Source organism: Aquarana catesbeiana, linkage group LG05 (assembly GCF_042186555.1).
Source record: "Aquarana catesbeiana isolate 2022-GZ linkage group LG05, ASM4218655v1, whole genome shotgun sequence".
Classification (NCBI taxonomy): domain Eukaryota; kingdom Metazoa; phylum Chordata; class Amphibia; order Anura; family Ranidae; genus Aquarana; species Aquarana catesbeiana.
In genome coordinates, this window is record NC_133328.1 from 356195556 (window position 1) to 356220383 (window position 24828).

Below are 24828 nucleotides of genomic sequence, written 5' to 3' on the forward strand. Positions count from 1 at the left end.
GAAAAACCATGAGGGTTTATAACCCCTTTAAAATTGCATTTGTTTTACCATTTGATTTTGTAATAAATGTAATTTCCCGAACTAAAATCTCATACACTGAGAACAATTCCCCTTTACACTTTCTTTTCTAAAACAAACATTAATTTGACACCAGTAACAAATAGAATATTGAACAAATCTTCTTAAAACTAAATATTTGGAATTAAATTTTACAAGTGTATGGCCAGCTTAGAGTGTTACTAAACCCTGGAGCCTGCATTCACTATATCTGGTCTCCCAAAGTACACAGAACATGGAAATGCAATAGTTTTAGTAAATATAAACTGATACCTTTTTTCTTCAGCAGTTAGAGCAGTCCTGTGACTTCTATCAGTGTCTGGTTAAAGCTTGGTAGGAGGAGTTTTCATCCTGCTTTGAATGTCCTATGAGGCTGCAGGATCCCTGACCCTCTTTCTGGACAGTGCTGATTGGTCCTGTGCTGATCACATGCACTCTTCCAAGAAAAAGAAAAAAACTCTCTAGCAACACATACCAAACTGAGCATGTGCAGCTTGCCCCCTAGCCTCTGTTCTAACAGGAGCTGGTTTGGGCACAGTGGAAGAAGGGGAGGAACAGAGAAGACAGGATAAAACATCCTTTTTATTAACCAATTAGGTTGCACAGTGAGTAAAACAAGCATGCTTTACTGCATATACAGACTGATTTTAATGTTGTGGGTTTAGTAACACTTTAAGTGAATGTTTAAGTGAACACTTTAAGTGAACCCAAGCTTGTACATTAAATTATTATCATTATATTATAAATCCTCCCTCAGTTTGTCTTATGTTCTCTGATTACTGTCAGATGAAAATGAATAATACATAGCCAAGATTAAGAACGCAGGGACATGACCTCAAACTAGCAGGAGGAAAGTTCACAACTAAACCTAGATGTGACAGACCTAGCCGGGAGAGAGACTTTTGGAGGGGACTGAATGCTAGTCTCTTGCCGATCGATCGTGGGCCCTGGCATTTGGGGGAACGGTGCTCTTTGTGAGCTGTATGCCTGGGGACCCTTGAGGTGGTATTACTGTGGATTCGGGTCCTGGTCCCCCAGGACACACAGACTCTGGGTACCCTGGATTTGCCATATTAGAAATAGTGGCTGATTCATAATGCTGGGACAGATACTGTTAGTAGATGCTGATGTAAATTCCAGCCACCTGTCTGTCTGTTGCCTGCTAGAATGTGTATTGTAAATAAGTCTCTAGTATGGGATCTAAGAGTCATTAGATCCCCATTGTTGTTTGTGTTAATTAACTCTGCTATTGTGGTAATGTTGATTGGGTTTTCTGAGCTACAAGATGGCCAGTCTGGCTTAAAGGTCATGTCTGAGTCATTTAGGCTGTCTAAAGGGATTAGTTAATTAGCCCATGTTAATTAGGTTAATTAGGTTACAGGTGTATTGTTAGAGTAATATGAGCAGGAGGTCTGCACCTCCTTTTTTACTGTATAAAAGAGACTGTATTCCTGTCAATAAGAGAGATTCCTGTTTGAACTTACATACAGCCTGCCTGGTGTTTGTTCTGAGCTATCACATAGCTGTAGTTCTAATCCCGGAGCATTGGATGACCGAACAATCAGATGTTGCGATCTGCAATCTGATTCTATAGCAGCAGAGGAGTGTCGGGAGAGTGGAACCGAGCGAGCAGGGGCTCGTTACACTAGAAAATATTATTTTACTGAAAAGGTACTTGATGCCTGGAACAGACTTTCCGCAGTAGTAGTGGGTCAGTCAACAGTAAGTGAATTCAAACTTTCTTGGGACATAGATAAAACAAAAAATACAAAAACATGTATAAATGAAAAAATAAAAAGAGCAGACTCGATGGACCACTTGGCCTTTTTTCTGCGATTATCTTTCTATGTTTCTACGAAAATAATACTACTAATACATTTAAGTATATTGCCTTTTGTCAGAAAGAGATTGTGAAATACATGATGCAAACAAGAAATTTATAAGTTAGAGCTAACTTCATAAAAAGGTTTCCATTGAATCCTTATTTACATGCCACCTTTGCTATCATCTGGTACAGGAGGGGTGTTTCTTATACTCACAGACTATACTGGGTTACTGCTGTACAGTGATTGCTTAGGTAGCATTCTGTATACACCTTGTTACATCATTAAATGCACCTTTCAAAGAGTTCTGCTTGTCTCCCTATTTGTTACCGAAGGTATGTGAAGCTACAGAGAAGAAACATTGATGTGGTAAAAATCTAAATAAAAGTCAAATTGCAACCTAATTTCTTGTCTTTTTCAAGTGGTATACTCACCATTAAACTACTCCCGCTTTAATCTGTTTTCAATATTTTTGTTACAAGTCTGTCTTGGTACTTTCTAAAGCTTTGTTAAAGAACCGTTAAAAACACTTTTTAAAAGCGTCTATGTTTTAAATCTCTAGGTACCTATCAATTCAGGGCCCGGGAGTCTTCCCCTGTGGGTTCTGCAATTGGCAGAATCAAAGCTAATGATGCAGATGAAGGTGTGAATGCGGAGACGGAATACAAAATCAGTGATGGAGATGAACACGACATGTTTCAAATCACCACAGACAAGGAGACGCAGGAAGGAGTCATTATTGTCAAAAAGGTAATTTGGAATGGGAAAAATTGGTGCTAGAGAACTGTTTTCACCCGACATACTCTTAAAGGAAAATATTTGTATTGTCATTCCTAATTCCTAATTGTATATAAAATTAAAGTAGAAATAAACCCATAATAAAGGTTTGCAGATATTGAGGTTACTAAAGGCAAATATAATGTGCACTGCACTTTAACCACTTCCCGGCCAGCCTATAGTCAATTGAAGGCTGGGCGGGCCTCTCGTCGAACCTGGTGGACATCATATGACGTCTCAATTGAAGGCTGGACAGGCCTCTTGTCCATCTGGGTGGACGTCATATGACATCTCAATTGAAGGCTGGACGGGCCTCTTGTACATCCTGGTGGACATCATATGACATCTCAGTTGAAGACTGACTGGGCCTCTTGTCATCTGGGTGGATGTCATATGACGTCTCAATTAAAGGCTGGACGGGCCTCTCATCCATCCTGGTAGACATCATATGACATCTCAATTGAAGACTGGATGGACGTCATATGACATCCTCCCGGATCGCGCCTCGCACATGCCAGGCTTTGGTGCGATCTGCCACCGGCTGCGTCCACTGGACACAGCCGATGACTAATTACTGTACAGGCCCGCTGCCAGTACCATTTGACAGCTGTATCCAATCACAGCAGGTCACATGACAGTTGTAAACAATGGATGGCTTCCTTTCATGCCATCTATTGTGTACAATTGTGTTGCTAGCTGTGATTGGTCACAGTGATCACATGGTACAGACTGGGCCAATCACAGCCTATCTGTGCCATGTGATTAGCTGTGGTTAATCACAAACTAAATGAATCAATTTCATTCAGTAAAATGTTTGCTTATAGCAATGAAATTCATTGATATATGCAAACATACTATGTAAAAAAAGAAAATATCACTTCCCCAAAGTAGTACAATGTTACTCTGGTAACATTATATTGCTCTGGTCAAAGCGTGTTAAAAAAAAGTCGTAAAAAGAACAATATAATAATAAATAATAGAACATAAAAGAATACATTTTTTTTCTGTACTGTCACTAGTTAGTATCCCTGATCACCGCCAAACACCAGTTATATGATGACACTGTACTGCACTGGTAACAGTATGTAAAAAAATAAATACATTTATTTCTTAATTTTCCCAAAAAAATGACGAAAATGAAAATTTCAAAAACTCTAGCTATGCTTCTTACTAAATACCTTGTACTGTCTACATACCAAAAAAGGGTAATTTGGGGGATATCTGTCTTGACATTTTTGGGCCTCAAAAAATGAGATTAATACATCAGGATTGATCAATTTTCAGATATATACCATAGTTTGTAGACTCTATAACTTTCCTACAGACTAAATGATATACACTGATTTGGGTTATTTTCAGCAAAGATATGTAGCAGAAAAAAATTTGAATTTTTTTTTTTGAAATTTATGAAAAACTATTATTTATTTGTAAAAAATATTATAACAGAAATGAAGAAAAACATGTGTTTTTTTTTACAAACTTTTCTGTGTTTTTTAGCTTATTTACCAAAAAGTAGAAACCAGTGTTGATTAAATACCATCAAAAGAAAGCTCTAGCTGTGTGAACAAAATGATAAAAATGTATTATGGGTACAGTGTTGTATGACCGCGCAATTGTCATTCAAAGTGTGACAGCGGCTGAAAGCTAAAAATTGGCCAGGGCAGGAAGAAGGTAAAAGTACCCGGTGATTGAGTATTCTTTGCGAAGTGAAGTTTTACCTCATTTACTAAGCTCTGGAGCAAGTGCACTTGCAGTGAACAGTATATTTGTCTTTAGTAAATTAACCCCATTGCTTCCATTTATCAACAATTGGTATGTATGTACCCATTTTTATTATTATGTCTATTTTTTTTAATTGCTTGGTGATGTTCTTAGCAGTTTGTATTTCTTTCTTCATAAAGGACAATGGGAAGACCTTTCACTTTCAGTTTTTTTCTATTGTCAAGCCATCCTGGGCTTTATGCAATATTGTGTACCGGATGCCGTACGCCCATACGGCGTCCTGTACACTCTAGCAGTCTGCTTCTCATTAGACAGGCCTCCTGGACTCCCACCCAACTGGAGATTGACAGCGGCTCATAAAAAATGGAATTGTCATCCCTGCAGACAGACCTTCTAGCCCTCTCCTACCTGGAGCTTGACAGCAGCTCCTGAGATGTGTTGGCTCTGCCCACAGCCCTCGAAGCTGAGGCAAGAAGAGCCAATGGAGTGGTCACATGACTATGCAGGCAAAGAAGTAACAAAGTTTTTTTTTTTTTGCATCCTTACCTGAATGGCATGCTTAAAGGGTAACTTCACTTTCGTGAGGGAAAAAAAAATAGCAAATAAAGAAAAAATAATATAGTGCATACAATTGCGACACAAGTCTTATTGTAATTGAATGGTATTAAAAATTACCTTTCATTTTCAATCTGCAGCCGCTGTAATTTTCTGAAAATGCAATGCAATATGGCTACCTGGAGTTGTGTGTAATCAAAATGTGTACAGAACGCCCCCCAGAAACATCATTTCCTGCTTGTGTGATTGGCTCACTGATTTCTCCAGAGGTCTGATTTCAGGCATCCCCGTGGTACAAAAATGTCATTATTTGTGAGATACTTCCAATAGGAACACGTCTAAAGGGATGCAGGCCCAGCAGATTTCCTCATTAGTGTTCTGCAGGTGCACAGCTGATTGATAATTCTGAAACCACTCCCATTAGATTCACTTTTCCACATGGACACAGACAAACACACAGCCATACATCCCAGGAGTTTTCAGTAGGGAAGGAGGGGCTTTTCCAGCTAAGCACACCCTCTCCTGCTTTCTTGCCCGAGCTAAGGGCAGGTAGATCTCAGGAAGTAAATGCTACATAAATCATCTGCCCTTACTCAAAATGGCCACGGCCAGAAATGCTAGGGGATGTTTTTATAAGTAGTTTCTCAACAAAATAAAGCATGGAGGCATGGATGAATGGGTGAGCTTGCTTTGAATAATAAAAATGAATTTAATAGCATTTTTGGTTTGTGGTGCTCTGATGAAATGTAGTTCTGCTTTAATTCTGTCTCTAATCAGCAACTTGGACATGTTTCTATGTTTATGTCTTCCGTAATGGGGAGGGGACAGGTACAATTCTCTGTTCACTTACAATCCACATATCCCTTATAGGAAATTGTATCTACCTAAATATATGTAAATTGAGTACCTACTTCCAAGAATGGAGAAACACTGAAAAAAACACATACATTAGCTGTCCAGAATAGGTGCATACCCCAACACACTACTCTTACCAGCACCCCCTTCTAATCTTGCCCTCAGCCATTTCTATAATTACCCCATTCCTTTTTCCAGCATATACAGTGCTTTCAGCAAACACTGTTGAAGGTTTCAAAGTACCATTCAGCTCCAGTTCGTAAATGTTGAGCACAGATTCTAATGGGAGTGCTGATGGACACTTTAAACAAGTTGCTTGCAGGCTTCAGCACTTCTGAAAGCTTGAAGAAAGCCTGTTGAAGCCTGCTGTCAGCTTGCTTGAAGTGGAAATCAGCACTTACATTAAGATCTGTGTTCAACATTTACAAGCTTGAGTTGAATGATACTTTAAAGGCTTCCACAAAGTGTGCTGAAAGCGCTGCAAATGCTTTGTGAAAGCTTCCTGTTCACACTGCTAATATACAAGCTGTGTGAAACAGGCTTTATTGGACAAGACATTCCATTTACATACTTGTAAAAGTTGTCATAACCCTAAAAATAAATACAAAATGATCCTGATCTTTTAAAGCAGGATACATGGCATAGTGCTTTTGTTGTATCATGTGTCCCTCTCTATGTTCTAAAAAAACCTGGTTGATCCTACCTGTTCCAGTGTCCCGCTTAGTGTGCTGACCACTGTAATCATGGCTGCTGATCCATAATACCGTGGTCAGGTAACATGCCTCTGTCAGCCCGCTGTTCTCCTCTCTCCCCCTCTCCCCCTTCCTCAGTGCCTGTCAGTTTGGGAGTCTGTAACTTTACTACTTACAGATTCGGTAATCCCCTCTCCTACAGGATGATATAATGTGCAGTAACCGTGTTGATTTTTTAATTATTGTGTAAAATACCTTATTTACAGCGCTGCTGGGCGCTCACATGACCTCCCGACACTTGCGTCCTCTCCTCCTATCTGACGGTGCTGTAAATAAGGTATTTTGCACAATAATTTAAAAGGAAACTCAAAACAAATAATGCTGCGCTAGTCATAATAAGTGTATCCAACCACTTAGTGTATCAATTCTCCTGTGCAAATATGAGTGCCAACATAATAACATGTGAATATACAATAATATGATACATTCATGTGTATTTCTTCTTGTAATAATATAAATCCCGTGCTTAAGTGCAGTCAAATATTTACTTAATGAAAATGTCAGAAAAAAGTTGTATCTTGTTGAGTCTTCACAATTTTTCAAAAATCTGTGCTTTGTATCTATTCACCTCAGTGAAAAACGATATAAGCACTATTTGGAGCTCTTTTTCTCTCATATACATCAAGTCATAATGGAGGCACATCAATGGAGCAACGAGGAGGAAAGCATGATCTGTTAGTCCGGGGTGACTAAAAAGCTTTATTTGACCAAACTTAAAGGGGTTGTAAACCTTTGTAGCTTTTCCACCTTAATGCATCCAAACACCTGGCAGTGACCAGCCCCCCCCAGCCTCCCCGTTTTATTTACCTGAGCCCTGGAACTTGACCCGGCAGGGACACGCTGTCTCTCTGGCTGGGGTTCTCGGCTCTTGATTGGATAGATTGATAGCAGCGCAGCCATTGGCTTTGTGAGGTGAGCGCATTTCTTATGAGGGGGCACTGATGTGAATAGATACAAAGCACAGATTTTTGAGAATTTGTGAAGGCCCAACAAGTTACAACTTTTTTCGGACATTTTCATTAATTAAATATTTGATTGCGCTTAAGCACGGGATTTATATTATAACAAGAAGAAATACACATGAATGTATCATATTATTGTATATTCACATGTTATTATGTTGGTACTCATATTTGCACAGGAGAATTGATACACTAAGTGATTGGATACATTTATTATCACTAGCGCAGCATTATTTGTTTTGAGTTTATTTGCACATTTATATTGGGAGTGTGTTACTTGCTGCTTGCATATATCACTCAGATTGTATTCTAGTTGCTCGCAAGACTACCTATTAAATTTAAAAAGAAACACAGTTACTGCACATTGTATCATCCTGTCAGAAAGGGGATTACAGTAATGACTTTGCAGCCACTTTAATCTTATACAGTGCATGTTTTTCCCCTTTTTTTTATACTTATCTACGATATGAGCTCACTTCCTTTCAAGGCATTTGCTTTTTAACTTACATATGAGCATTGGAAATGAAAATCCATTCCAGAAGCTAATTGTCTGATTCGAAAAGAGCGGTACTGTGCTAAGCCTTTGATAAGGCGGTGTATTGTCTCTAGGTGGAGACTGCAATATGAGGTAATTGTGAAGAGCCAGTTTACACCAAAATGATATGTTAGTTGTAGATGGAGACTAATGTGTTGAGTAGGCATCTGGATTCCCTTTTTGTTTCATACTCCAAAAACGAGACCTCTTTGCCATAATACCCAACTCCGTCCCTATCTACCTGCCAGTTTTGGAGAGTTTCTGCCCATGTTTGTGTGTTCCAACACCTCCTGTTGCTTTCTCCATAATGTAAAATAATTCTAAACGAAAGCACCAAAATAAGCAATTGGTGTATGGACCTGGGAACTTAAGCACAGGGGTCTCACCAACAGTGTTTTTAAGAACCAGAGGACAATACGTTTTTACTTTCCAGCATCTATTGAAAAGTTAAATATGAGTTTTGGACAGACTGAACTTATACTGTGCCAGTATGAGGCTTTTGTGTTTGGCAGAACAATTATCTTGGTTTCCACTCCCCTGAGTTACTTAGCACTGTGTGTAGTTTGTATTTTCTGTGGTTGCATGGGTTTACATTGCCTTCTTGACTCTCCCGAGTGTGTGTGTGTACTTTTCTCTTTCATTGTTTATAGCATCACCGCTAGAGGCAGTTACTGTTGTGAGTAGTCTATGTACATTGTAAGGCTCTGTTTGTACCTTATAATTCCTAAAGCAGATTGCGCCATTTCACTGAATGCACATTGTTGCATTCCTGCTGATCACGCATAGCAAAAATGTTGCAGCACGCAGGAGCAAATAGTATAAACATCAAAAGACATACAAGAGATGTCTTTTGTTATATGGGGCCCATACACATTATTACAGGAAGACCCTGCAGAGATCCAAAATATTCCAAAGTCAAACAATTGCAGGTGTACTTTTTTGTTCCTGTTCCACAATATAACACCATAGTTGCCAACATCTACTAATAATGTTCTGGAACGTATTGATGCTGTGCCTGTGTATCTAAATTTTCTATGCGCTGTATGATCTTGGAATGCCACAGAACACTTCATAACACATAAAGGCACATTTAATCGACTAGAGCAGATATACCTTTTTTTTCAGAAAATATGATTTTAAAAAGTGCAAAATATATTAATAGATGATAAGACTTTAAAGGAAACTTCTCACGAGAGAAACCATTTGATCAACATGAAAGCCAGGTGGCTGGCATTTTCAGAAGGGAAGGTTAGCAGTGGCAGCCTTCATATCCCACTCATCACAAGTTTCCTTTAACATGCAGAAAAAAAGAGGGATTTTATGGTATAAATGATTGGTAAACCATAGATGTTTTAGGAGAAAAATAATAATTTGGGGGATTCATCTGTAATGACTGAGACCCTCACTGTAAATCAAGAAAGTTGACAACAAGATTATTGTATACATTTTATTATGTCAAGTTATTAATTCATTATCATTATTAGTAGTAGTGGCAGTAGTAGTATTATTGCTTTCCATACTACTAAATATCTTTTTAACAGCAAAACTGCATTGAATTCATGAATTACACTTAACTTACCAATATACACAGGATCAGGGCTTTTTTTCTCAAACAATAGGTGCTGGAACTTAGCCACGGCACCACAAAACCCCTCCCCCTACACACACCCTCCAAATCACATCAAATAGTGGGTGTGTTCAGTCAAATTTCACAAAAACAGTAGGAGGGTCTTAAAGGGACATTAAATACCAAGATTGCATTACATACAGAGTGCAGAACTGTCACTTGTAAACACAGAAACCAGACTTCTGTGTTTACAAGTGATTGTGGTGAGCAGGCACCAAAGGGTCTGAGCCAGAGGTGGCGGAACTGAGTTCCACCAAGTTCCCCCTGAAAAAAAGCCCTGCACAGGATAATTTAGGAAAATAACACATAAACATGGGGAGTACACACACACACATCATGTCTATAGCTCCCAACTTTCTGAGATGAGAAAAAGAGACACCTTTTAGTAGAAAGTATGTAGGAATAATCTATCTGATGCTGTCTATGTCTGTGCACTATGTCCCCATAGGCTGGAAAAGAGCCATATACTGGTTCTCGATATACACACCACTCAAGCCTATAGGGACACAGTGTACAAGGTGTGTCCCCGTAGGCTTGGTGGGGATGTTTAGAGATAGTTTAAAGAAACAGTAAACTACAGGCAGATATTAAATAAAGTCAATAATCCAGTTATGGTTTGATCAAAATAACTGTATTTTTTATATATAAATTTAATTTTCACTTGCGATTGGGTGGGCGGGGGAGTTGGCCAAGCTATACTGAATTGTACAGTGCTGCTGATCTAACATTAGATGTTTTCTGTAGTAGTGCATACAAGTATCCTCCTTGTTGTGCTACTGCTACTTCATTGTTCAATCACAGGGTAGATTGAGTCTTAGATCTGGTTTTATCATTTAACTGCAGTGTATTTCTGTAAGGAGAACTGGGACCTAGCTATACTGTCTGTCAGGGGTCCCCAGATGACAAGAAGACATTTTTACTTCTTTGACAAGTAACACAGTCAGCTAAAGTGTTACTAAACCCAGGACCCTGCATTCACTATATCTGGTTTCCCACAGTAATCAGAACACAGAAATGCAATTATTTTAGTGAATATCAACAGCTAAATACCCTTTCTCAAAAGCAGTATATAGCAGTCTTGTGACTTCTATCAGTGTTTGGTTAAATCTTGTAGGCGCAGATTTTATTCTTCTCTGACTGTCCTATGAGGCTGCAGGACCCCTGACCTTCTGTTTGGACAGTGTTGACTGGTCCTATGCTAAAAGTTTATAAAAATAGTCTAGTTGCCAAATTAAAATCATAAGCAAAAGTGTGCTGCACCCTGGGGATCTTTGATCTTTTCCATGGTGCTCAGGTAGATCTCCACCACTCCAATTTGGAAAACCCAAGAACCAGGATTGACAGTATGCAGTTAAGCTTCATACATCTGGAAACCATTTTATCTTTTGACATATTTACATTCTGCCAGTCAATTCCTGCCTCCCGCACTAAAGCTAAGGTAACACGGCTAATTCAGAACTTTCAGCTCTGAAACTCCTTGAGTGCCATTCTCATTATCAGCTAGGAAAAAGCATCATCATACTGGTGAGGTCATTTGTGTGTTCCTACTCATCAGTAAGCTGCCTACACATCTCCTCGTTCAGCCTCAGTGACCTGAAGCAATTTAGGAAGACAGCATTATGTGGCGTATTAGTGCCTGGTTGGCTCACAGTGCTAGCATGATTTTATGTGCACAAGCCTCTCGTTGAAGTTGAAGCTAACATAAAGACATATACTAGAAGTAGTTATACTAGCAGTTTTCAAAAACATTTAGCATTTGCGATTTATGAATTAATAAATACCTACAGGGGGTCATCTTTGCCTTGAACTCTGCTTTAAATAAATCTGGCTCACGAACTCAGATTTTTAGATTAGATCTTGTTCTGTAAACCAGAAGCAGAAACTTGGTGGGGTGTTGTCAAGTAGACATATATACAGGTCTTTTTCTGACAGCAGTGCTATCAGCAACAATAAGCAGCTAACTACAGAGGTGTCAGTCGTTCCAAGGACCACCTATAGAGTGACATCGAAGATGTGAGAGAAGCCAAGCAAGACTGATTGCCAATTAGAAATACTGTGGCATGATTTACAGAAATCTATTGCAGATAACAAGCAATGTTTATCTAAGGTAGATGTGATGACATGGATTTTTGCTTTTAAGTGCATCCCAGGCACCTTATTCCCACAAATGAGCGCACAAATAATATAGAAAATCAAAAGCGCAAATTAAATCAAATAGCCAAAATGCACAATTTCCCTACATGTTACAGTATCCAAATTAAAAAGCCAGGTTGTGCTCACAAAGTCACAGTTGTACCATGCAGAGATGATCATGGAACAGGATGTCTGCTTATACAGGAAAACATTCATCTTTGATATCTTTGTGATGACAAGACAGCTCTCAGATAAAAGGCTTATGCCTTTCCTTGTAACACGGAGCGTATAGATCTGGTACGCTAATAAAAAATACATTACTTACACTGAGCAATAAAAATACATATGTTGTGATACTAAATATTTCAAATGTCACATGATTAATGTCAAAAATAGATACCTAAGGAATGAGAATATATTTACCAGATATCTTTAATACACACCATTTTTAATATGAATGTTGTTTACTTTTCAAAAATATATATTTTTATATGTTTTGTTATATGCTATGGGTCGGCACAATGGTGTAGTGGGTAGCACTTTCACCTAGCAGTAAGAAGAGTTGCTGGTTCGAATCCCAACCATGACACTACCTGCCTGGAGTTTGCATGTTCTCCCTGCGTCTGCGTGGGTTTCCTCCGGGTATTCTGGTTTCCTCCCACACTCCAAAGACATGCTGGTAGGTTAATTGGATCCTGTCTAAATTGTCCCTAGTATGTATGAATGTGATTTAGGGACCTTAGAGTGTAAGCTCCTTGAGGGTAGGGACTGATGTGAATGTACAATGTATATGTAAAGCGCTGCGTAAATTGACAGCGCTATATAAGTACAATAAATAAATAAATAAAAAAGTTATGCTTTCATCATATTGTTATAATAATTTCTAACTTACATAGTCTATAAGGTGGAAAAAGACACAGATTCATCCAGTTCAACATATGTGTGTGTGTGATTTTTATTCTCTACAATCCCCATAATCCTGTATATTCTGCATCCTAAGGAAGACAGATAAAAGTTTTTTAAAGTTTTCAAGGTGTCAAGACTCTCAGTAAAGAACCCTTTTCCACAATCTAAGGTTAAACCACTTTTCTTCTAACCTTAAACCTTGTGGCTGCATGTACGCTTCAGGGACCTTAGTGTAAACAGTTTTTTACAGTTACTGCAGTCACCTCTGATATATTTGTACACTGTAATAATATCTACTCTTAACTTACTTTATGTATCTTTATAACATTGTATACTCAATAAACTTCTTTTGACAAGGAAATAGGAAGTTCTGCTCATCCTCCAGACCCAACAACCCCCCTCCCCCACACACACACCATCTTCAGTAAATGTTTTTGTTTTTCAGGCACTGGGTACCCACTTCCACTTTCCACACCTAGGTGAGAAGAGTGGAAGTTCACCCCCCACCACCACCACCACAGTCATGTGTCCCAGGAGGCTGAGGGACCAGTCTACAAGTGCAGTACGTTTCATGCATGCACAGAGGGGAGCCAGCTGTGAATCAGCAGGAAATTACAGCCGGATTTCCCCAGCAAAGATAGGGATGCCGGGAATCTGAAGACTGGTGAACAATTGGCCTGGGTTAAGACAGTGGTGGATTCCTGGACTAGTGATTATTTTCTCAAAGTTCCCCTTTAAGCACTTCCTCTCCAGATAACTGTAATCTATTGTCCCTTAACCGCCCTGGCGGTATGATTATTTCATATTTTTGATGCTGAAAGCGGTGCAATTATTTTGCATGGAAATTTGGCGTTTTATATTGTAGGCCTGTAATTCTTAGGAATAACTCACTTAAATCTGTCCAAACCAGAGTCTAGTAGACATCCCGGGTATGATAAAGTTTGAAACACGAAATCATAAATTATAATATAATAAATAACTATAAATAATTATACCAAATAATAATATAATAATAATAAAAATTATTCAATAATGTAATCAAATCAAAAACACTGAAATTTGCGCAGTTGCAGAATTGTCGCTGTCTTTACTTTTCAGTGTTTGATGACGGACAAATCACAAATCACTAGCGCTCAATTCTGCAAGCGATTCTAATTTATTATTGCTGTTTTCTAGCTGGTCTAAAACCACTTTTGATGTAAAGGGACGGTTTTGGTTGCTATGGACAAGCTCCAGTTTCCAGGCAGAAAGAACAGTTTTTATAATATAAAACTGCATGCAGGGCACTGGAGAAACCACTAGGGACAAAAGGGAGGTTAAATAATTTCATACAGTAATGTAATCTGTAAGATTACAGTGTACTGTATGTATTGTGTGTGTTTCTCTGGCGCCGTTCTCTGTCCCCATGCGTCGCAACGCTCGCAGGGAATGGAGATCGGCTCCGTGATGAATCGAGCGGAGGACGAGCCGCTCACACTGCAGGGAGACATTGCAGGATACAGGGAACAAGGTAAGTAAGCTCTTCCTGGATCCTGCGATGAGATCCCAAGTCTGGCTCGGGGGTTACCGCATTTGGTTCTGAAATTCCACCCCGAGCCAGACTTTAGAATGCCGTCCGGGAGGTTAAAGCTGTGATCTTTCATCCCCTTAATTTTGTTACCTTGCAGAACTCTTTCTAAGTTAACAATATCTTTCCTGAGGAATGGTGACCAAAACTCAACTGCGTATTCAAGATGAGTAGATTTTTTTTTATCTCTTGAATCTTTGCCCTGTGTAATGCATGACAGTGTTTTGCTAACTTTGTTAACTACAGCTTGGCAATGCATGCTATAATTATGCTAAAGTGATTGTAAACCTACAATTTAAAAAAAATAAATAATAAACATGTTTTACTTACATAATGTGCAATGCATTTGCATAGAGTAGCCCCAATCCTCCTCTTCTCGGGTCCCCCACTGGTGCTGTTGGCTCCCCCCCACCGAGTGGCTTGCTATGGGGGCACTTGTGCAGGCTTGCTTCCGAGCCATTCTCTGTGTGTCCATTGATGCACAAAGCGTGGCTTGGCCCCACACCCCACTCTCTCCTTACAGGCTGACAAAGGGGGCTGGGGAGAGAGCAGAACACAGAAAGTTATGCATTAAGGTAAAAAAAGACTTCTTGCTTTACAGCCACTTTAAGTCTGTGATCTCCAAGCACCCCAAGAACCTTTTCCATCACTGATTCTCCCAAGAAAGCCCTACATATGTATTTTGGCACGTAAGTGCATAACTTTACATTTCTCAATATTCAACCTCATCTGCCATTTGCTGCCTAATCCCCAATTTTGTCACGTTCTTTTTGTAACACTGAAAATGAGCTCTTTATTTCAACCTCAATATCATTAATAAACAAATTGAATAGAGTCATTCATTACTTCTCTCTGGACTTGTTTGTGTAACCGGTTTTCCAGCCATGTACATACAATTTTATCAACTCAAACAGTTCTTATTTTAAAGATTAAACACTTTTTAGATACAGTATCAAATGTCTTAGCAAAATCTAAATAATATATGTCCACTGGACTTCCACTATCCTATTTCTCACTTACTTCGTCATAGAACAATAACAGGTTGGTCTGACATTGTGATTCCCTCAAATACCTTACATACTATTGATGATAGGCTGACTGATCTGTATTTTCCTAGCATACATCTCAATCTTTTTTGTAAATCAGTACCACATTTTCTCTACACCAATCAGTTGGAAAGATTACAGTTAGTAAGGTGTCTTTAAAGGGGTTGTAAAGATAAACATTTTTTCACCTTAATGCATTCTATGCATTAAGGTGAAAAAACTTTTGACAGTACCGCCGCCCCCAGCCCCCCCGTTTTACTTACCTGACGCCTCGAATCTTCGCTGCTCGTCCTCATTGCAGCTCAGCCTGGTCGCTGATTGGCTGCAGTGGATGGATTGAAAGCAGCGCAGCCATTGGCTCGCGTTGCTGTCAATCACATCCGATGACGCGGCGCGCCGGGGGGCGGGGCCGAGTGATACAGCGAGCGGCTATAGCCGCCGGCTGTATCACGGGAGCGCGCCCGCAAGCACTCACCACCATGCGAGGGAGCTTGCATTAAAGTGGTAAATGCTTGTGGGGAGGAGCTGAAACAGCCGCCGAGGGACCCCAGAAGACCAGGTTCGGGGCCACTCTGTGCAGAACGAGCTGCACAGTGAAGGTAAGTATGATATGTTTGTTATTTTAAATAAAAAAAAAAATTACCTTTACAACCCCTTTAAAACAAAGAAATAGAGGCTTAGCTATAACTGAGCTAAGTTCTCTAAGAACTCCCAGGTTAAAGCCATCCGTACCTAATGGTTTGTTTACATTAAGTTTCTCCAGTCCCTTTTGTACCTGTTTTTGGTGAATCATAGAAGAGCCTTCGGTGAAAAAGCAGTTGTATTACTGTAACAACCAGTGTTGCCAACTGTCAGTAAATGTTAGGGGTGTTGAATATAATTGCAGCATCGATGCATCGCAATTCGGACATTCATGATGCTGCACCAATGCTGCGAGTTGACTGAATTGACCATGCCTCTGATCCCACCATGCCCCTGATCCCACCATGCCTCTAAACCCACCATCCCGCCATGCCTCTGATGCAACCATCCCAGTTTGGTGGGATCAGAGGCATGGTGGGATGGTGGGATCAGAGGCATGGTGGGATCAGAGGCATGGTGGGATGGTGGGATCAGAGGCATGGTGGGATCAGACTGGGATGATTGCATCAGAGGCATGGCGGGATGGTGGATTTAGAGGCATGGTGGGATCAGAGGCATGGTGGGATGGTGGATTTAGAGGCATGGTGGGATCAGAGGCATGGTGGGATGGTGGGACCATAATGTCTCTGATCCCACCATGCCTCTAAACCCACCATCCCACCATGCCTCTGATCCCACCATCCCAGTCTGATCCCACCATGCCTCTGATCCCACCATCCCACCATGCCTCTGATCCCACCATCCCACCATGCCTCTGATCCCACCATCCCACCATGCCTCTGATCCCACCATGCCTCTGATGCCACCATGCCTCTGCCTCTGATCCCACCATGCCTCTGAGCCCACCACCCCTCTGCCACTGGAGAAAAAATTGAGTTTTTCTGACTTTTTGGATAAACCATGCACATTTGGGCATTAATCGCGATGCATCCAAATTGTAAAACCAAATTGTGGACAAGATAATTGTAATCAAATCATGAGACCAGTGAAGATGCGCACCCCTAGTAAATATAGGGACAGTTTGTAAAAAATAGCCTTATTTCTCCTTTCCATAAATGACCATGGGGCAGAAGAAGCTGCCTGTGAATTTGAGGGCAGCTTGATGCACTTGTCAAGACTGATTGTCTTTGTTACATTCTCACGGTGCTCAGCCAGCACAGCCTCTCCTTTCCCCCCTTGCACATATAAGAGAGGCTGAATATGCTCTGCCTCCTCCCGCCCCTCTCCCCCTGTGTCCACCCATGCAGCCTGTGCTGTGTCTGTGAAGGGGTAGTGTGGGCAGGAAGTTTTGAATGGAGTAGCCAGCAGCTATATCACTGACTGAGCATCCGGGAAGCAGCCTGTGAGTGAGCTCTGTGGCTCAACTCTCCCCCCTCCCTCCCTTCTAACCCCCAAATCTCTCTCCACCCCCCCTTCCTATTTTGTCCTCCAGCAGAACCTTTCAAAATTGTAATTAAAGAGTTTGGTTTTGTTTCATCAGCCATAGTACTTGGTCCTATGTGCTTTCAAGCTGGTTCACACTGGTGTGCTGTAGTTTGGCCGCATTGCTGGTGTATCCATAGTTTTCCTGCATTTTACCCATGGCTTTAGCCGCAATTCCATAGATTTCTATGAGGTTGTGCATTTTTGCCACATTTTCTTTAAGCACTCCAAAAGTCAGTTGCTGCATCTTTGTTACACATTCAGAAAATGCTGCAAAAATACACAACCTAATAGAAATCTATAGGATGGCGGCTAAAAGCATGGGTAAAGAGCAGGAAAAGTGCAGATATACCAGCACTGCAGCCAAACGACAGCACATCAGTTTGAACCCAAAGTCTTATTCACACTTGTAGCAGGCACTGCCACTCAACTGAAAAGTGATCAATGCTTTGGTCACTTTTTAAAGCCACTTGAGAAGCAGTGAGGAGGAGATATTGCACCTCTTCACTGCCTGTTAAACCCCCCTAAATGCTGATCCCTGCAAGTAATGGTATGGTTCACTCCGAGCTCTGATTTCCATGAATCTCTTTAGGTAGTAGATATGTTCCCACCTGTTATTAGTATGTAAAGTGTATAGCACAGGGGTTTATGCCTATATATTGCTAGGTTTATTGATTGATTTATCATTTTTTTGGTGTTGCACTGTATGACACACAGGACTTGAAATGTCATTTAGATAAGGTTTTCATCTCCTCCTTTCTGCCTTTCTCTCACCTTCCGTCACTTCTTCTCTCGCCCTCCCCTTCTGTTCCTCTCTCTCTCTTTCCCCTCTCTGTATTTCTGTGGGACAATAATTAGGAGTATAACGTGGGTAGAAGGACTGTGGCATATGTGTGCTGTGCATATAGGGACTAGAGCTTCTGCTTAACCATCCCCCTTTAAGCCACTCCCACTGTTATACGCAACCCAACCATGACCATTTTTTGCAATGCACACACCGCAGGATTTCTTCTTCGACTCCATATAAGGGTTCCCCAGGCCCTTCATAATCCTATTCATGCTCATAATTTGTCTTGCTGTTTTGATCTTTCATTGTAAGGCTGAGCAGATTACTTGTTATAGGCAGTGTTAGTATTTACAGTACATATTGTTAAGGACCAGCCTCGTTTTGGATTTTAGGTGTTTACATGTTTAAAACAGTTTTTTTTGCTAGAAAATTACTTAGAACCCCCAAACATTATATATTGTTTTTTTTCTAACACCCTAGAGAATAAAATGCCAGTCATTGCAATACTTTTTTTTGCACCGTATTTGCGCAGCGGTCTTATAAGCGCACTTTTTTTGGAAAAAAATCACTTTTTTGAATAAAAAAATAAGACAACAGTAAAGTTAGCCCAATTTTTTTTTATATTGTGAAATATAATGTTACGCCAAGTAAATTGATACCCAACAAGTCACGCTTCAAAATTGCGCCCGCTCGTGGAATAGCGTCAAACTTTTACCCTTAAAAATCTCCATAGGCGACATTTAAAAAATTCTACAGGTTGCATGTTTTGCGTTACAGAGGAGGTCTAGGGCAAGAATTATTGCTCTCGCTCTACCGGTCGCGGCGATACCTCACATGTGTGGTTTGACCACCGTTTTCATATGCGGGCGCTACTCACGTATGCGTTCGCTACTGCGCGCGAGCTCGTCGGGACAGGGCACTTTAAAAAATTTTTTTTTTTTTATTATTTATTTTACTTTATTTTATTTATTTTTTCACTGTTTTAAAAAAAAAAAAATGGATCACTTTTATTCCTATTACAAGGAATGTAAACATCCCTTGTAATAGAAAAAAAGCATGACAGGTCCTCTTAAATATGAGATCTGGGGTCAAAATTTTTAAAAAATGACACAAAAAAAAATTGTGCCTTTAAGAGAAGTGGGCGGAGCCGACGTAATGACGTCGCTCCGGCCCTCCTATGGTATAGAGACGGGTGGGCGCCATCTTGGCCTCACTCGTCTCTATACCCAGGCACAGGAAGGACCCGATCGCCTCCGCCGCTACCGACAGCTCCGGTAAGCGGCGGAGGGCACGGGAGAGCGGCGGGAGGGGGGGTGGCACCTCTCCCGCCGCCGATAACGGTGATCTCGCAGCGAACCCGCCGCAGAGACCACCGTTATCGTGTACAGAAACACCGGCCCTAAAGATGGATACTTCGGTTGTGGCAGCAGCTGCTGCCGTTACCAAGATATCCATCTTTAAAAAAATGACGTAAATATACAGTGGCCGGTCGTTAAGTGGTTAAATGAAAAGTTCAGCTTTCTGAACATGTTACACCCCTATTTAGGGTGTAACATGTAACATGTTCAGCAACCCCCCCCTCCACACCGCTGATCCTCCCTCATTGTGACAACAGGTGGAGACATGTTCTCCCTGCACCCACTGTGACAATTTGCAAATAGTGCGGTGGGTGTGGGGCTGATCCCAAACAGCCCAATCGTTCAGTCATTCACAGAGTTCTGTGAAAGAATGAACTACAAGTACCATCTTCCATTGCAGCAGACAGCGCACTGTTCTCAATGAACTGTAATGGCGCTGATGAGCGCTCTCGTAGTTCATAGATTCTTCCTGCTCTCCAGTAACTGCCTGCCCATACGGGGGGTATGAGCAGGCAGCTATACTGAAAGTATGCAGAAGCCTGGCATTTCACCCATGATCTGCTGATTACAATAAAAAAAAAATGTAAATGCACACTTTTTACCTGCCAAAAACAATGTGCATTTTTATTTTTCAAAGTGAACTCCTTTAAATTTGCAATTCTATTTGTTTCTAATAGGGGTTTCTGTGTCATATTTCAGATTTTCAGTAATAAATGTACGCTGTCAGTAAACGTTCAATGTTTTGTCAGTAGAAAAAAATCGGGGTGGCTTGGCAAACCTGATTACAACATCTTTTTCATCTGTAAATGCAGAACGGAAAGAAAATGTGAATACATCTGCTTTTTTCCCTGTCAGTTGTGAGCAGCTTCCCGTGTTCATCTGTTATGTCTTTCATAACCTTTTTAGTATTGATATATTTGCAAAAAATGTTACGATTTGTTTTACTTGATGTAGCAATGTGTTTCTCGTGTTCTGTTTTAGGCCCCTTTCACACGATCGGACCGTTCAGGTCCGCCTGTCAGTTTTGACGGCGGACCTGAACGGGCGATCCATGTTAGCCTATGGAGCGTCGGATGTCAGCGGAGACATGTCCGCTGACATCCGACCCCGTCCGATCCGCTAAAAGCAGACGTATGGCTCTACGTCCAGATCCGTCGCTGGCGAATCGGATCGGGTGAGATCTGACGAAAACGGACACGCTGTCCGTTTTCGTCCGATCTCTCCATAGGCGGCAGCGGCGCCTGACAAGCCCCTCCCCGCTCAGTGAGCAGAGAGGGACCTGTCATCCGCCGGCTCAGCGGAGATCAACGGACAGATCTCCCGCTGAGCCGGCGGACCGAGGCGGGCTCCGTTTTGTGAAAGGGGCCTTAGCCACCCTGATTGCTCCCTCACATTTCTTGTTGCATTCTTTGTAAATCTAGAATGTCTAGAGCATCCCCTTTACTTTGTACTTTTTAAAGCCTGTTTTTTTATCATTTATTTGTGTTTTTAGCTACATATGTTTTAATTTTGTTCATTTATGCGTGTTACCCAATATAACACTGTGTTTCCTTTTTTTTTTTTTTGGAAATATTTGACTGTTGCAAATATTTGCAAATATAAGATTGTTGCTTTCATACAACAGACAATGTACTCAGCATTATTCCTAAATAAATGGTGCAAGCCACAGTTATAGAATTGCTTGGGTTTATTTTGCTTTTCTAAACTGATTGATGTTTAAAACAGACCTATATTTAACCAACACCCCTCTTACCAAATCACATTCCTCAATTTAATAGTTGTTACAAGAAGCCCTAAAATACTTGCCCCTGTTGAAGGTTCAGATTCTTAGAGCAGCCAGTCAAGTGACGGAATGCTGGCCTTCCATGTTCACCAATGAAATGGTTTTGGGGACCAACATTTAGGCAGAGTTGGTTAAGTAGCAGTGTGGGCATTTGGTAAGATTAGCCACTGTGGCAAGCTAAAGTTGCATTTGTATTTCAATACAGGTACATATTTTAGGATTTCTTTTAACATCTATTAACTTATGGTCATATGGACAGAAAGTCCAGAGTGATATGTAACTTAGAGTCAAAGGTTGTTTTATGTAGTAGCTCACAATCACCAGGCAGGAACCATCATTTTTTTGTGAATGCTGTAAAAAAATAGAAAAAATTATCAAAATTGGTAGATTTTAATTATTGCACTTTGTACATAATTTTTTTGCAGTTCAATTGCATTTAAAGCATAGTAGTATTCAGTAGAGAAAATACTTTTAAGCACTGCCTTGTTTGAATTATTAATTTAGATAACCAGTTTTTCACCTTGTGAGGTAATTTATGAGCATTTTCTTTTTTAAAACTAACAGAAGAATTGGTATTTATATATGTACTGAGGAAATAAGCGCTTAGTTTTCTTTTTTGAAAATATCACAGAGATATAGTCTCTGCTAATTATTTCTTTTAATAATATTAAGTTCCATCTAAAGGGCAAGACCCATACTTGACACCTATAGCTTCAAATTTGCAAAAAGTGTTAAAAAGTGTACAAAATGTACAGTACTCATATTATCTTCTCCTTTGGTGAATTTTAATGAGCATTCTGTAATTCTGAACAAAGAGAAATTATCATATAAATTAAAAAAGAAATGAACAATTAAAATATTTAATTTTCATTTTTTAACCTGGTGTATTTCCATAGAAATATATATTGTCAAGAATTTTAAATGGGTACCACTTCTGAAACAACTGGTGGTCTTAGAAGTTGAACCTTTTTTTCTGTTTTATTTTAATTATGGATTCAATATAATAATTTATGGGCAAGATAAAATATTGAAATTAAAGTATAAACCCAAAATGCAAATACTATTTTCCATATAATGGAGACTTGAACTATTTCAGAAATATATCTGCATTATGTTCCCATACCTTGTTATCACAGAGAGAGATGACTCTAAAATGTAACTCCACTTTTGACATTTTTGTTGCAGAGGATACTTGAAATCTGACTTGTTTCTTAGTGTAGACGTCTGGGAAAATCGGTGAGCCAATCACACAAGCAGGAAATCAGGTTTCTGGGGAGCGATCAGTACACATTCTGTGTACAGAACAACTCTGGGTAGCCATATTGCATTGCATGTACAGAAACTTACAGAGCTGCAGACTGAAAAGGAAAGGAAATTTTTAATAACATTCAATTACAATATGGCTTGTGTCACAATTGTATACGCTATATTCATTTTTCTTTATTTGTTATTTTTTTTTCCTCTGAAAGTGGAGTTATCCTTTAATCACTTCCCATCCCGCCCATAGTCAAATGACGTCCACAGGGTGGCTCTCCTATCCTGGGTGGGTGTCATATGACGTCCTTGGCTTCCCACCAGCATTAGAGGTACGTGCGCCACCACGTCGCCAAGAAGTCGATGAGCGTGCCTGGCGGCCGCGATGTCCGCCATGCACATGCAGATGTTCATGACACACAGATCCACGTCCTGTCAGGGGAGAGGAGACAGATTGTGTGTTCCTAGTATATAGGAACACAGATCGGTCTCCTGCCCTAGTCAGTCCCATCCCCCCACAGTTAGAACACACCTAGGGAACACAGTTAACCCCTTGATCACCCCTAGTGTTAACCCCTTCCCTGCCAGTGACATTTATACAGTAATCAGTGCATATTTATAGCACTGATCGCTGTATAAATGTCAATGGTTTCAAAAAAGTGTCAAAAGTGTCCGATCTGTCCACTGCAATGTCACAGTCACGATAAAAATCGCAGATCATCGCCATTACTAGTAAAAAAAATTTAAACAAAAATGCCATAAATCAATAACCTACCGTATATACTCGAGTATAGGTTGATCTGAATATAAGCCGAGGCCCCTAATTTACCACAAAAAACTGGGAAAACTTATTGACCTGAGTATAAGCCAAGGGTGAGAAATGCAGCAGCTACTGTAAGTGGAAAAGGGGTTCAACAATGCCAATCCTGCAGCTGCATGCCTCCCTGTGTCTATTGCATACCTCCCTGTGTCCTGTGCATACCTCACTGTGTCTATTGCATACCTCCCTGTGTCCTGTGCATGCCTGCCTGTGCAGATCTGCCTACCTCACTGTGTCCTGTGTTTACCTCCCTGTGTCCATCGCAGCCTACCTGTGCCAGTCTGCATCCTCTCTGTGTCCTCTGCATCCCTCCTGTGCCGATCTGCAGCCTCCGTGTGCCACTCTGCATCCACCGATCAGCTTGTCATAAAAACATACGGTGGCCATTCCAGTGTTCAAAAGCCACGCCTCCTTCTCGTCTGTGATAGGCAGAACACTCAATTTCCCAGCAGTCAGTGTTCAGCCTATCACGGACATCCGCTCATCCTCATACCATGGATGAGGATGAGCGGATGTCACAGACGAGGAGGAGGCGCGGCTTTTGAACACTGGAATGGCCGCCGTATGTTTTTATGACACGCTAGCCGCCGTCTGTCTGCATTACACGCTGATCAGGTAGGCAGATGGTGGTGACTTGAGTATAAGCCAAGGGGGGCACTTTCAGCCTAAAAAAAAGGGCTGAAAATCTCAGCTTATACTCGAGTATATACTGTATTTTGTAGGCGCTATAACTTTTGCACAAACTGATCAATATTCGCTTATTGTGATTTTTGTTACCAAAAATATGTAGAAGAATACATATCGGCCTAAACTGAGGAAAAAAATTAGTTTTTTTAATAAATTTTGGATATTATAGCAAAAAGTTAAAAATATTGTGTTTTTTTTTTAATTGTTGCTCTTTTTTGTTTATAGCGCAAAAAATAGAAACCGCAGATGTGATCAAATACCACCAAAAGAAAGCTCTATTTGTGTGGGAAAAAAATGATCAAAATTTAATTTGGGTACAGTGTTGCATGACTGCGCAATTGTCATTCAAAGTGTGACAGCGCTGAAAATTGAAAATTGGCCTGGGCAGGAAGGGGGTGAAAGTGCCCAGTACTGAAGTGGTTAAAGTGAATCTATGCTTTGTCCACACAGAGCAAAGCAACAGGTTCACTTTAATAGAGAACTAAAAGGACTGTTAACACTATTGTCCGATTTGGTGAATTTCGTGTTATGTTGTTTTCTTTTATTTCCTTATTTTATCTTTACATTTGTTATAAAAATGTCAAGAAATAAAATCTGATTAAAAAAATAATAGAGACCACCATGAACACATATCCTGTACTTACCTTTCTTTTACTCCCTTGCCCGTACATTCACCCGCCTAGAAAAAAACCCCATGTAGTTAGAGTTGTGTTTTGCATAGGGCCATGGAATGATTGGTTAAGTGCGGTCCCAAGCAG

At 40.4% G+C, this 24828-nt stretch overlaps 1 protein-coding gene across 3 annotated transcripts in view; it reads left to right on the forward strand.

The window, feature by feature from the left end:
• LOC141144830 (cadherin-6-like) overlaps positions 1 to 24828 on the forward strand; it is a 599167-nt gene that overhangs the window by 415333 nt on the left and 159006 nt on the right. For all 3 annotated transcript variants that reach the window (XM_073630891.1, XM_073630890.1, XM_073630889.1), the window contains one exon: positions 2443 to 2630. In XM_073630891.1, the coding sequence (XP_073486992.1) occupies positions 2443 to 2630 (188 nt within the window). The remainder of the gene's footprint in view (positions 1 to 2442; positions 2631 to 24828) is intronic.